The sequence below is a fragment of the Aedes aegypti genome, chromosome 3 (assembly GCF_002204515.2).
Source record: "Aedes aegypti strain LVP_AGWG chromosome 3, AaegL5.0 Primary Assembly, whole genome shotgun sequence".
NCBI classification, from domain to species: Eukaryota; Metazoa; Arthropoda; class Insecta; order Diptera; family Culicidae; genus Aedes; species Aedes aegypti.
In genome coordinates, this window is record NC_035109.1 from 66,934,301 (window position 1) to 66,948,346 (window position 14,046).

The 14,046-nt window shown below is 37.2% G+C and overlaps 1 protein-coding gene across 11 annotated transcripts in view; it reads left to right on the top strand.

Annotated features, from left to right (window-relative positions):
* The window catches only part of LOC5573338 (protein groucho), a 664,800-nt gene that overhangs the window by 31,908 nt on the left and 618,846 nt on the right, over positions 1 to 14,046 (top strand). For all 11 annotated transcript variants that reach the window (XM_021849485.1, XM_021849489.1, XM_021849496.1 and 8 more), the window contains exon 2: positions 10,500 to 11,514. In XM_021849485.1, the coding sequence (XP_021705177.1) occupies positions 11,479 to 11,514 (36 nt within the window). In that variant the 5' untranslated portion in view covers positions 10,500 to 11,478. The remainder of the gene's footprint in view (positions 1 to 10,499; positions 11,515 to 14,046) is intronic.

The window sequence follows — 14,046 nt, forward strand, 5'->3', positions numbered from 1 at the left end:
AATAATTAATTAATTCGGTGCCACTTCTGCTTACTGCTTTGCTACCGAGTTGTTGCTGTTGTTGTTTGCGGTGAGAGAAGCTAATTTGCACTCACCGGCTTCGCGTCAGCTACTACTATAGGTATATTCTCAAGAGTGGAAACGTTATCGCCAGTACATATCTGTGAATGGACCTCGGCTATTCCCGGGATGTTGTATCAACATTGGGTTGTTCGATTTGTATGCCGGTTAGGGTGTTATAAAAAATAAATTTGTATTCTTGGGTATTCTAACCATCTCGATGATTCCTATGTAGGACAAAAACCGCATATTAGTTGAACTAGGTAGAGTTTTAAACTATTTCGTCGCAAGCGCTATTTTGCCGTTCTTCGCTTATTTGTCCCGCAGTTCATAAGGAGCTCGTCAAACTCTACGGCGAACCCAGTAACCTGAAGGTGGCTGAAGTAGTAAGGGTACGATGGGAAGGGCATGTTGCAAGAATGCCGAAAAACTGCATTGTAAAAATGGTGTTTGTTTCAAATCCGGTCGTAACAAGAAGGCGAGGAGCATATTGTTGGCGATGTTATATCAAGTTAATTGATGTAGTATCAAATAAATAAAATAAAATGATAGCTGTCATAAAATTTGACAAAATCAGTAAGTTTTTCTAGATGCTAGTCCGAAAAATCAAATTGTTTTCAAAAGTCTTAATGGGGCATCCTCTAAAAGTAATTTATCGGAATTCTCCCATTCGAAAGTTTGTTTGTAACTTTCCCTTCTACCATTTGAAAGTTGAGCTCTCAGATGTTCTGACAAAGCAATATTTTGGGACACCCTAATGTGCTCGTCGAGGGTCTGCTGTCCAAGTTTATGTGATGTTCTGTGGTTTGAGCTCTTAAAGAATCAAAACCAGAAAGGAGACCGAAGAATGCAGTTCAGCGAATAGGGGGAAAAGCTGTCCAAGGTGGCAGCCAGAGCCACCAATTAGCATACAATCGTGTAAATCGAAACCCAGGACGAGGAAAGAGAGTGTCATTGACGGGGAAACACGATTCAAAAGAGATAAAAGTTCAACATTCGGTGTATGTAAACAGAAGCACAAACGAAGCAAGAAAGAAACAACGAACGGAGTGTGATCATCTCCGCGATGGAATCAGAAGCACAAGCAGCAGTGAGCAGAAATAATAAAATTTAAACAAATTTGCGGCTTCGGGTGGTGGTTGGAATCGTAGCATATAAACAAAGGAGGCTGTGGGATGGGTGGGGACCAGTAGAGCAGGGCCGGCTAAAGGCGCAGCGAAGCGGAGCAAAAACCGAACCAAAGAAAATTACCCGTTTTAACGTCATCCGTCGTGCCGGTCTCGTGGCGGGTCCGTAGTCTCGGTCGCGCCGGCTTGGATTGCGGTTATTTCGCACGGATAGTGCTTGACATTATTGTTGTATTTTTTCGGTTTTTATTTCTTGCGATTTCAATCTAGGGTGGTCTATATGGATGTCGATGATCAGTCTGATGTCAGATTCGATAGACTAGTACTGTGTTAAATCTCTAGTTATATGTTAAGCCTTCCTTAGCCTAATAGTTAGAATCCGCAGCTATAAACAAAGCCATGCTGAAGGAGTCTGGATTCAATCCCCAGTCGGTCCAGGATCTATTCGCGATGGGAATTTCTTTGACTTCTCTGGGCATAGAGTATCATCGTACCTGCCACACGATATACGAATGCAAAAATGGCAACTTTGGCAAAGAAAGCTCTCAGTTAATAACTGTGGAAGTGTTCAATGAACACTAAGTTTAGAATCAGGATTGATCCTATTGGGGACGTAATGACAAGAAAAAGAAGAAGAAGAGGAAGAAGTTATAAGTTAAGATTTTTGAAACAGGTGCTAGTAATAAAGACGAAATAAAGATATGGTATTCGGACTCAAAGTAGGTACCACTTCTTGTACAAAATTTGGTCCGTTACTCTAATACCTCATGTGCCATACAATTTTAAGGCTAAGTAGCCCGTCATTTTCAGCTTGCATTTAAAAGACTCTTGATAGTTTATCTTCTTCTTTCTGGCGTTACGTACCAACTGGGACAAAGCCTGCTTCTCAGATTAGTGTTCTTATGAGCACTTCCACAGTTATTAACTGAGAGCTTTCTTTGCCGATTAACAATTTTTGTATGTGTATATCGTACGAAGATACTCTATGCCCTGGGAATCGAGAAAATTTCCTTTACGAAAAGATCCTCGACCAGCGGGATTCGAACCCACGACCCTCAGCATGGTCATGTTAAATAGCTGCGCGTTTACCGCTACGCGCTATCATGCTTAAAGTATGCTGATAATTTTTGAGCTGTGTCAGTACAAAACCAACTGTTTTTCTTTAATCCGAAATCGTGAGATGAATTAGCAACAATCATCAACGACGCGTACAAATTTCAATGACGGCCTACTTCGCCTTAAGCAACTGCGAGGGACATGGAAGTCTTCATTCCATCTGGTACCATTTGTCATCAATAATACTTGCAATTATTTACTATACAGCTAGGCATTTTCTTTGCGCATATCGAGTCGTGATTAAAATTGCATTCAACTAATTGTAATATAATAGCTGCATGTTTACAACATTTCGGATGTAATTTAACGCAACATTCAATAAAAATAAAGTATACTACAAATAAAAATCATCTTAATGTAACTTGTTCTCAAAGGATTTTATTTTCGCAAACTTCTCTCGACAGTTATACTCAGCAAAAACTTATTTGTAATATCACGTTTTTTTTCTCAGGGTACTTCCAAAACTTGCTTTTGAAATTACTCATGACATCATTCTTGAAATACCAGTACGTATTCCTCTGAGGATATCTGAACCTGAAATAGTAATCTTTACAGAAAAAATCTTGTATAATCACGTCGTTATTTTGCGTAAAATGCTCTCTGGCAATTCTTGAATTTGTTGATTTATTTATTTTCAGTATTTCTACAGGAATCATTGGAGGCCTCGTCAAAAAATTTCATTAGGGCCAGTTTTCTTCTGTTCTTAGCAAAGTGTTTCCAATCGACAATTCTTTTGGCTAAGTATTTCTTCTTGAATTCATCGAAGATTTACTACAGGGTTTTTATTTCCGGAATTTACTAAGAATACTATATTATCCTAAAATTCTCCAGAAATTCCCTCTGGCATTCAGTTCAAGAAGTTGATGTGAGTTTGTAAGAGATAGCTCATGAATGTTTTTCCAGTCGTACCTGCTCCTGATTTTCCAAGAACTATTCGAGACATTACAATTCCTATAGCGGTTTCCGCAGAAATTTTTTAGGGGATTCTCGACGATAGTTCTTGAGGTTTTTTTTTTGCCAAAAAATCTTATCTAAGAATGTGGGGCAAGAGTTCCAATCAAGTGTGGGCAGGCTTGATAAGAACTCCTCTGCGATGCAAAGATGAGGCGATTTAGACGTTTTTCTGAGGAGTAAAAACTAAACTCAAAATTTTCAACACAGACCCTCAAACAATGCGATTATTTTTTCAGGTACTCTCTCTCTTTTGATGCGATGCTCACCTTTACTCACACTTCAAAACAACTCTTGAGTGTGCCGCCCGAACAAGACAGTTCTCGAGGAGTTGTGATGGCACTCTTTTTTGATGGAATTTTACTCTGTTGTGTTTTGTGCTGCATCTTCCTCGCTCATTTATCGTTGCCTCTCTGCTTAGTATCTTTTTCTCTCCCTCGAAAAGAGGCAAAGGAAGCATGCTGCTCTAGAGTATGTCACCGAACTCTGATGATGTTCACTAGTATAATAGGCCTAGGCAAGCCCGTTCAACCGATTATAATTTTCACGTCTAAAACCAATAAGTCGCTCTACCTCTCGCAAATCTCAATCGATTACCATGACATTTTGAGTGAATGTATCTTACTGAAATAGGTTTTGACCCAGAACAACATTTGTAATATTTGTTTTGGATTGAAATAGAAATATTGAAAAGAAAATTTCGCCCCACTTTACTCTACTTCAGAATTTATTGTAAACAACTTTTGAGAAATTCTAGAAGAAGTTCATAAACAAGCTGATAAGACAATTTTAAAGGGCTCTTTGTGGAAATTCCTGTAAAGATTTTTGAATGAACTTTTGTTGGATTTTCTGGATGTTTATTTGGATGAACTAAAATAAGAACTTCTTAGTAAACAATTGTTAATATTTCAAAGCAGTTTCTACAGTTAATGTAAGGAAAGGACAATTTTTTAAATTTTTAGTGTTTTGAGAGATATATCTAGATTAGGGGGCCAGATAGCCGTAGCGGTAAACGCGCAGCTATTCAGCATGACCAAGCTGAGGGTCGTGAGTTCGAATCCCACCAGTCGAGGATCTTTTCGGGTTGGAAATTTTCTCGACTTCCCAGGGCATAGAGTATCTCCGTACCTGCCACACGATATACACATGCAAAACTGGTCATTGGCATAGTAAGCTCTCAGTGAATACCTGTGGAAGTGCTCATAAGAACACTAAGCTGAGAAGCAGGCTCTGTCCCAGTGGGGACGTTATGCCAGAAAGAAGAAGAAGATCTAGATTATCAAAGAAGTTGCAGATGTGAATTCTGAAAGAATCCCAAAAAAACAAGAATAAATGAACATTTTTAATCAGAGATATCTCTGGACTATCATTTGAAAAAAAAATCTTGAATTACTTAGGAATCGTTTGACAAATCGCTCTGGAAAAAGTTCCAATGTGGAATTCATGACAGAATCTTCAGCAAATTGTCATAAGATTTTGGTGAAGAAACTCGGACTTCTCAAGAGATATTTTGTATACATTTCATTTAAGATATTCTTGAAAAAAAAAGGCAGTACCGCTGAAGTAATCCGCTCAGTGTAACTTCTTACAGTATTCAACAGAAAGTACTCTAACGTATCTGCTGAGAATTTTTAAAAGGAGTTACTAATGTTTTTTGCAATATTTGGAGAAGTCCTCAATGTATTATAGGAAGAATATTTGCTGAATTCCCTGGAAGAAAACTTGAAATTATTTCTTGGGGTCAAAAACGCGAATGATTTTTTTTTTTTGCAAAATGCTGATTCAGAAACTCAAGCTATATTGTTACCATAGAAATTAGGTTCTTCGCACTAGTTTTTGCCACAAAACGCAACTATTTTGATGACATCTTAGCATTGTCAATCCTATTACAAGACTTTTGCAAGAATACTGACTTGTAGTTTTGTTTTGTTTATCAAGCACGATCAATTCCAAAAGTGTGGAACATGACAGAAAAGCACTTGACGTTTTGCATACAAATATATCTAATAAATTAAATTCATTTGTTTTTTTATTATTATTAAAATCGACCTATCTTTCTTACGTATCATCGAAATATGAACTTTAAATGAGCGCGAGGATGGTTGAAAACATTTAATTCGATGAGAAATAGTAGTTAAGGAGACTAGAAAATCTTCCTTTATCGAGACATTGCGTATGAAAGTTTTTCTGTCATTTGCATAAATTGTGAGTATAGGAACTTATCGTTCTTGATCAATGAATAGAAGTCCATGCTAGTACTACTACGTAGAAGTCTTGAAATCGTTTTTACAACTGAACATTAAATTTACGGTAAAACCAGTACAATAAGCTTAATCTGAATGAGAGAAACATGGTTTAAGGCCCTTTATATGAACTTTGTGTGCAAACTTATTCATTTTTTTCATCTGAACTTGGTGCAACAGAATGTTACAAATACCACTTGTTAAATAAAACCATTTTGTGGAAAAAAAAACTTTTTGAATTTGTAATGGTTTAGATGAAAAAACATAGAGAACTCATAATTTACTGGTATTAAACATAATCCCCGCCCTTATCAAACTGTTTTCCAAATAAAATGCAGTATACTGTTAGAATATAAAACAATTTATCAACAAAAAATCGTGAATGTCTGTGAATTCCATATTGATTTTAGTAATTTTCCAGTCAAAGTTGTGGTTTTATACAATTGTGCTACTTCACCCCGAATGTCGTTTCCCGGAATGTCATTTCCCCGAACGCCAGTTCCCCGAATTGTCCTTTTACCTGAATTCCATTTCGACGAATGACCCGTTTCCCTGAAAAATGATGCAGTCCAGAAATATACCAAAATAATCTTTAGTGACATGGTGGCACACTTGAAAGAACGATAAGCAATCAAAAGAAAACCAAATAGATATTGCCAAAGATGTCAAGAACGAAGGAACTCGAAAGAACCGACAATATGTTTCGAAGGGTGCATATCAGATGACTGGTTCATTCACCACCCTGAAATGGATGAAGTTTTGACAATTATGAGTGCCAAGCACTTCTCGGGGAAATGGGCTATTCTGGAAAAGTAGCACAACCATTTAATATGTAGATCGCGCAATTTTTCAAGTACTGCTTCCTAATTGTTTGTTATTGCTCCAGTTATGTTTTGCAAATGCGTTATTCGAAGAATTAAATAGAAAAATAGAAAAAAAAACCTCAATAGCTATATGGGAAATTCAACACGCTGATTAATGGATTGTTTATTCAACAAAATTTGGGTCAAACTTGATAAACCTGTTTGTCATCTGAGGGCCAACAAACATTATTGTTGAATTTAACCCAAAATGTTTGATGGTGCTACAATCTTGATTGCTCATTACTTCGTATGTTTGCCATTTCTACAATCTTTTGAGTCAGTTGATTGTAACTCCGACAAAATTTCCATCGACCACTCATTTAACGATCATCGCTATTGTACAAATCTCACAACCAGAGGCGCGTGCATCGTTTTGCTTTGCGTTTGACGTTTCACACTACCGCGATCTGCCGTTCTTGTTGCACGAAAAACCTTTCCGTGCAACATGCTCACCAGATGATGGTGGTGTAAACTGGGCGATGGATTTGCAATGGAAGCAATTTGTTTTAAGTGTTACGTCTGTTTGTCTGTGGATGAACTTTTATACTTTTTTCGAAAATATTTATACCAAATGTACTTATCAATATAAATCATCAAGTCATAGCTTTAAAAATGTTTACTGCAGGTAATAATCGCATTCGATAATCTGATTTTCTCAGGGGTCCAGGTAGCCGTAGCGGTTAACGCGCAGCTATTCAGCATGACCAAGCTGAGGGTCGTGGGGTCGAATCCCACCGGTCAAGGATCTTTTCGGGTTGGAAATTTTCTCGACTTCCCAGGGCATAGAGTATCTTCATACCTGCCACACGATATACACATGCAAGAATGGTCATTGGCACAGTAAGCTGTCAGTGAATAACTGTGGAAGTGCTCATAAGAACACTAAGCTGAGAAGCAGGCTCTGTCCCAGTGGGGACCTAACGCCAGAAAGAAGAAGTAGAATCTGATTTTCACAGCCAGTCCTCTGTTTTAACATACCAAAATGTTCCACTATTAACTTCTGAAAAACGCATAAAGAATCATGGCCAGAATTGATAAAATAATTTGTACAATCGAACCAAATTATTGTCGAGTCAACAAAATCATATTGTTGCTATGATACAACATGATAGCTCAAAAACCAGAGAATATTGAATACAACAATCAAGTTTGTTGATTCAACCCAGCAGCCATTTCTATACGTGAACGAATATGGAATTCAGTCTAAAAGTTTTGCCCTTCACTGTATTTCAAAACTTTTTATGTCATATGACATAGCTTAGTTGGCATTATCTATGAAAAAAAAAACTTAGTTTTTCAGGTTCATCATATTTGAAACAATTATTTTTCAAAAAGTTGTACTAAAATAGGAAAAGATTTTTTAAAGAAATCTATCTAGGAAATAAGTAAACCTATCATGCTCACACTCATACAAATAAACCTAGAGTGCTTTATCGACTCATATCCAAGATTACATGCATTATTGAGAATTCGTTATAAAGTTACAGATTTCGAAATTGAAAATACATATTGAACATAGACAATTTTTCCCACCCTCAAGCCATTTAAAATTTATATGGAAATTACTATGGCAAATGTCTACCATAAATAAAATAAGAGTAAAAAAAACTTTACTTAAATGAAGCCTTTCCAGCTACAATTTTGATTGGACGTCAGTATACATTAATATTCATATTTATAAAGTAGGTTTACATGTACCATGCATCATCAACTGTTCAGCAGGCAACAATGGATCAAAGCAATCCAGGCTACTATATTATACTGCAAATAAGAAGTTTTGCTCTGAAAGTAACGGGTGTTCAATAAAAAATGAGATTTTTTCAGTCATATACCGTTTTGTCTAAAATTTTGACCAGACTCATTCCGAACATTCAGTTTTTGTATGGCAATTTGGTTGAATTGTTTCGTTGAAATATGTCATCAAATTATTAGGAATTGGCAGTCATATTTGTTTGCGAAATTATTCATTTCATTACGATTTATCCGTGTTGTTGGAAATTTGAATCAAGGTGTTCGAAATATGAGACAAAATGAACCCAGTGTTCGGCATTTGAATCAAAATGTTGTTGCATTCTATTGTATAAAACCAATATTAAACAAGTTTAAATAAACATTTTTATAGACACACCTAAGCTTACAGTTAGACTTTAAAGACTAGAAGAAATTAAAATATTCACAACAAAAAAGCTAATTTCTGCCTAACAGTTCCATTTGAAGTCACTGTTGATTTTAAGTGTTCGGAATATAAATCAAAACGGTATTTTTTTTTTTCAGTATAATGAGGGTTTTTTAAACTTTTATTTTTTGTTCTTCAAAAAAAAAAACATCAATGAAAATTGGAGAAGGTGCCATGGTTAGCCGTACAACGCAACTTAGTCGCGATGCTCTCACAAGAGCGCTGGATGACATTGACGTCCATCTTCCGGATCCTCGTGGTAAACTGCTTTGTACCCTTGGCCCGCCAATTATTTTTATGTACTAGGGCTCTGAGGGTACCGAAAAAATCCACAAATCGAAAGCCGTCTCCTGTGGCAAGTTGGTCGGGTTTCTTTCTTTCGGTACATACGGTAAAACCGTCTAACCGCACAACACGATCGCGGAGTGCTTGCTGTTTAGACGCCATCTACGATTGAGCTCCCGTGCGAAAAGAAACATGCACCCATTTTTATGGAGTCCAGAGAGCAATAATAAAGAATTATTCTCTTGAAGAAAAAAAAACAATATAGGGTGCAGAGCTACCTTGGCACTTCCATGATTCACTTTGGCATGGGTTTTTTTTCGGCCGAATTGCCTGAAACTATACAATAAGAAGCACTTCAATACGACGCATATTGAAGTCAAAGATGAGCTTAGAAGCTTACAAAAAAAAAACCCACTGCCGAAGTGAATCAAAGTGCCAAGAATAGGATCCGACTCTCTACGCTCTTTACCCCAATTGAAGAAAGGTATAGAAATCATTCTTTATTGAATTTTCATCTTTGTATGATATAGACATTGATATCAATAATAACAAATTATTACGATGAGCAGTTACAGGACTGAACACAAAATGGTGCCCTTTTCCATAATAATCTATCTACAGTCGACTTTCCACATCTCGATGTTCTACATCTCGATATTTCTCCCTATGTCGATGTTTGCTTCGGTCCCTTCATTCTGCATACGATTTCGCTCTCTATCCTCCTTATCTCGATATCTCCATATCTCGATGTATTCCTGTTGATTTTTTGTTCCCAATTTTCTCTCTATATGTCGATATGAACATTATCAAAGGTTACTAGACTTGGTTTAAGCGATTCAAAACTATTTGGAACTCGAAATGAAGTTTGTTTGTTTATTATTTTCCTAGTAACGGAGTGATTTTCAATCTAGTGTTCATTTAATTAATGTTCTTTATCTCGATCTCTCCCTATCTGGATGGTCCCTTCGATATCGAGATGTGGAGAGGGGACTGTATATAAATAAAAATGAAATGGTGTTTGTATGCCACGAACTGGCTTGCGAACGGATAAACGGATTGGCGAAATAACAGTAGAATTACACTCGAGAAAGGAAATGCGAAGTGGTCGGGCGAGGAAAAAGTTTGTGAGAGTTTCCGGAAAAGTCAAGAAAATGGGAGAAGGCTAACGTGTAATTTTGTATGGAGGATAACATAACGTTTTACAACAGCATACTTGATGGTAGTGCGAAGTTTTCCGGGACCACTAGTTTCCATATAAATTTCATATGGCATGTGCACAGCCAAATTTTTTAAGCATAGGGGAGCCAAAAATCCCAATTTGCATCAGTCCACTACTCCGTATCATCGTGGAATGCAGTTTGAGTTAATTCGACACTGGGCAATCGGTTTCTTGCACATTCCCTTTAATTACTACCGCAGTATCAACACTTCCTCTGTTTCCACCTGCAACCATGTACCACTGTTCTGCGATCGAAGTCAATGAGGTCGATATTATCCGCAAAGACATGAAGAATCATATTATGTATTTTTTTAAAATTATACACCATTGCACTAATCTGATATTGGTTTTTAAATAGATTGCAAACGTGTCCATGGTGGTCAAACAGACCACCTTGAATGAACTATTGGACCACCCCATTGTAACCCGCTTCTCTGTTTCTTTTCATCTTTCCCGCAGGGTGCAACTCTAATTAATCCACGGTAAAAACGAAGCAGAAAAATCAGTGCGCAATTATTGTTTCGAAACAACATCAGAAAGAAAAAACCGATTCGATTCAACGGGAGTAAAAATCGAATCATTTGAGCGGGCGCGATCAGGTGAAAACAAAAGCCAAACAAGCATCGAGCGGAAGCGGCAAAGGCAGCGGCGGCGGTGCCGCTAATAAGTAATAATCAAAATGTGTTAAGCTGAAGCAAATAAGAAATTACTTCTCCTGAGTTCCCCCCGTTGTACCAACGAAGAAAAAAGTGAATCAATAAAAATTAGCTGTTTTCTGGTTTAAGTGTGCTAGAAGGAAGAAGAAAAAAATCCAGCGCTGGAAAAACTCACTCGTTGATTGATAAATTGATTGATTGTGTGTTTCTCCGGGTTCGCTTGTTTCGCCGCTCTCCGAGTGACGCGAGTGAGTGTGTGTATTCTTCGGTTTTCGGTTCGGCAATGAAAGATAATTAATCGTAATAAAAGTGCGTAGCGGTGGTTCTGCGACCTGGGAAAACAAAAAGAAGAAACCATCCCACCGAGAAGAGAAGGTGCAGAAATTATCTTTCAATTTGCTCCGGTTTTTTTCTTTCGTTTCGTTTCGTGATTGCAAATCGCTTAATGTGAAACCGGTTCGGCTGAGCCGAAGAAAATGAAGGCGTGAGAGCGATCACGATCACGATCAAGGCGACGACTTCCAACATCTCTGTGAGGTGTGAGCGAAAAGAACACCCAGCGGCGCTCAGGCAGTGACATCAGCATCCGAAGCACACAGAGTGTAGAGCAAGTGAAGAGAAGAAGAGCCGAAAATTCAATTAGGAGGGTACGCGTACACAAGCATTCTAGTGGAAGGGCTTGGTGGAAGGAGTCAGTCGGTCGGAGATCCATTCCATTCCAATTATCATCGAGATAGCGGCTGTAAAGTGAAGGAATTCGAGTGGAGTAAAAGCAGCGGAAAATGTATCCGGCGCCAGCAAGACACCCGTCAGCTACGGTGAGTTTGACTATCATGATGGCATTTGTTTTTCTCGGGCTTTGACGCGATGCGAGGATTTTTTATATTTTCTATGAACCATAGACCACGAAGCCATGAATAATGAAGTTGATAAATGAAGTTCATGAAAGAAATTTTTAGTACACACATTAAATTTTACATAATGCATCAACCATAGCATATAATGTGTTAGAGTATTCGTCCTATTATGGAGGATTTAAACATTCCTTCGTGTTAATGACACTGCACGGTACTTTCGGTTTGTATGACATTATCTGTAAAAACTACTATTATTTTGAGCGATTTGACCTGGTGCTTAACTTTGTAGCCGGTAGTGTGAAAATTTTCAAATCTTGTGATAATGAAATTGAGTATATTTGTAGTTCACTGCCAAAATTTCATGCCGATTACTCATATGGAAACAAAGTTACAGCATGCCAAAGTTGAGTATTTTGTATGAAAATCGGCTTTCACTACTATTATTTTGAATACAACTGTATGCAAATAAGAGAAACTGCAGAGTAAAGATATTCAGAAATCTTTTGTTTGAATGAATAGATGTATGGATAACACAAAAAAGCTGCAAAATAATTATCAAAATGTTTCTAGCAATTACATTCAGTATGGCTATTTTGGAAATTGTTTTTTTTTTTTATTTTCAATGTGATTCTTCAAAATTGCTATTCTTCAAAATATGCCTATCATGTAACTAGATACATCATAAGCTGATCTACCTGCTGCATGTAATTGTTTTGATTCTTAATTTAAAAATTCACGCCTATGAAATTTGTTTCGCAGATAGGGGCCTGGTTGAAAGGTTCTTTTTGAAGCATCGAGACTGTTCTTCTAACGATCAAAATCGTTTAATTATAAAAGCATTCATTTATTTGAGCGTTAGAATATAATAAACTTTCATCATCGGTAATAATATTTAAAGAAAATAGAGATTTTGATTAAAAAAGTAAGGATCTAATTATTATTCTGAAGTAATAAGGAATACCGCAATAATGGGCAAATTACCCTAGAATGATATATTTGCGGAAAATTTGTGGTTATTTTTAAACTTTGTCATTTAATATACTGTGAATATCGGTCACTGTCAGTTGCGACAACTGTCAAAACATAGACCATTGCTTTGTTCAAAAGGTTGTTATGATTTGATTAGCAATTGTTTAAATCTTATCAATTGCCAACACTGCGCCAAAAAGTTGAAATACGTTCATATTACGATGGCTTTGGAAGGAAAGCAAACATTTAGTTGCATCCTACAAGCCTCCACGCGTGCAAGCGGTTATTTTATTTTGTCACTTGTTCGATTACGGATCGTAAACGTTGGACACAACAAGCCATTATTATTACACTCTCGATTCAATTTATTCGAAAGAAGGTAAAACACATCAAGATGATGACTACGCTAGAAGCGATTAGTTTATAAAAATAGTTATTCTTCTTCACAGAGGCGCGTCCACGTTCGAAACCGTAGGTAGGACAAACGTTGGCAAATATTTTGTGCACAGTAAAGCTAAAAAAATGTAAACCCTGGACTGGAAAATGAGGCGCCCAAGTGCAAAGGGGTGTAAGTGACGTTTTGGATTGAGTTGAGGATAATCTACTGTTTCCAAGCGTTCTTAAGATAGTTTCAGTTGATTTTTTCGCTGTACAGAAAAAAATAATTAATTATTTAATTGTTGAAATACTGGCTGGTAATTTTGACTCCCATACAATTTGTATAGAATGTAAAGTTGGTGAAAATTGAAGTAATGCTCTCTATTTTCTCTAAACTAGGTTTTTGTCACTGACACCCCTTTGCTTTTAATCACCTCACATTCATGCCAGTCGTTACCGCAAGACTATCAAAGCTTTTCGTCTTTAGGGTTGGTAGCGACTGAGTGCCTTAAAAATTGGAACTTAAAGACGGCTTGCCAGAAAAAGACCTAAAAGGAATCAAAATGAGACCAAACATGAACCAAAGAAACAAAACGAAACCTAATAGGAACCAGGAGGCAAGAGTGTTTTCATAGCATCAGAGCAGACATTCATCTGAGATCTAAAACTTCCTTTCGGAGAATTCCTGGTGACAATATGACAAATATTACTGTTCTTTTTCATGATTTTCTCTAGGAATTTCATCAGAAATTTATTCAGGTAATTTCCCAAATGTTGGTACATTACTCCGGAAATTTAAAAAAAGGAGTTAATGTAGTCATTGTTTTCCAAGCAATTTCTCCACAAATTTTAGACTATCAGGTATCAGAAGGCCGGCTCCAAAGGCACGTTCCCCACCAGTTGGGAGATTTGTGCTATCGCCATATTTGAGCCTATTTCATCATCTACCCGATGGGAGAGGAAAGGGAAGGGAAAGATGGGAGGAAATAGGAGTGGGGTCCCTTGAAAAGGGAAGCTCGCATAAGCGAAATGAGAGCATGTAGCTCCATACCACAATGGGTTCGAACAGCGCCCTAAAAAGGACACTGCAAAACGCATGAGCGTAAAGAGAGCCTATAGCTCATTACCACAGCGGGTTAAGAATAA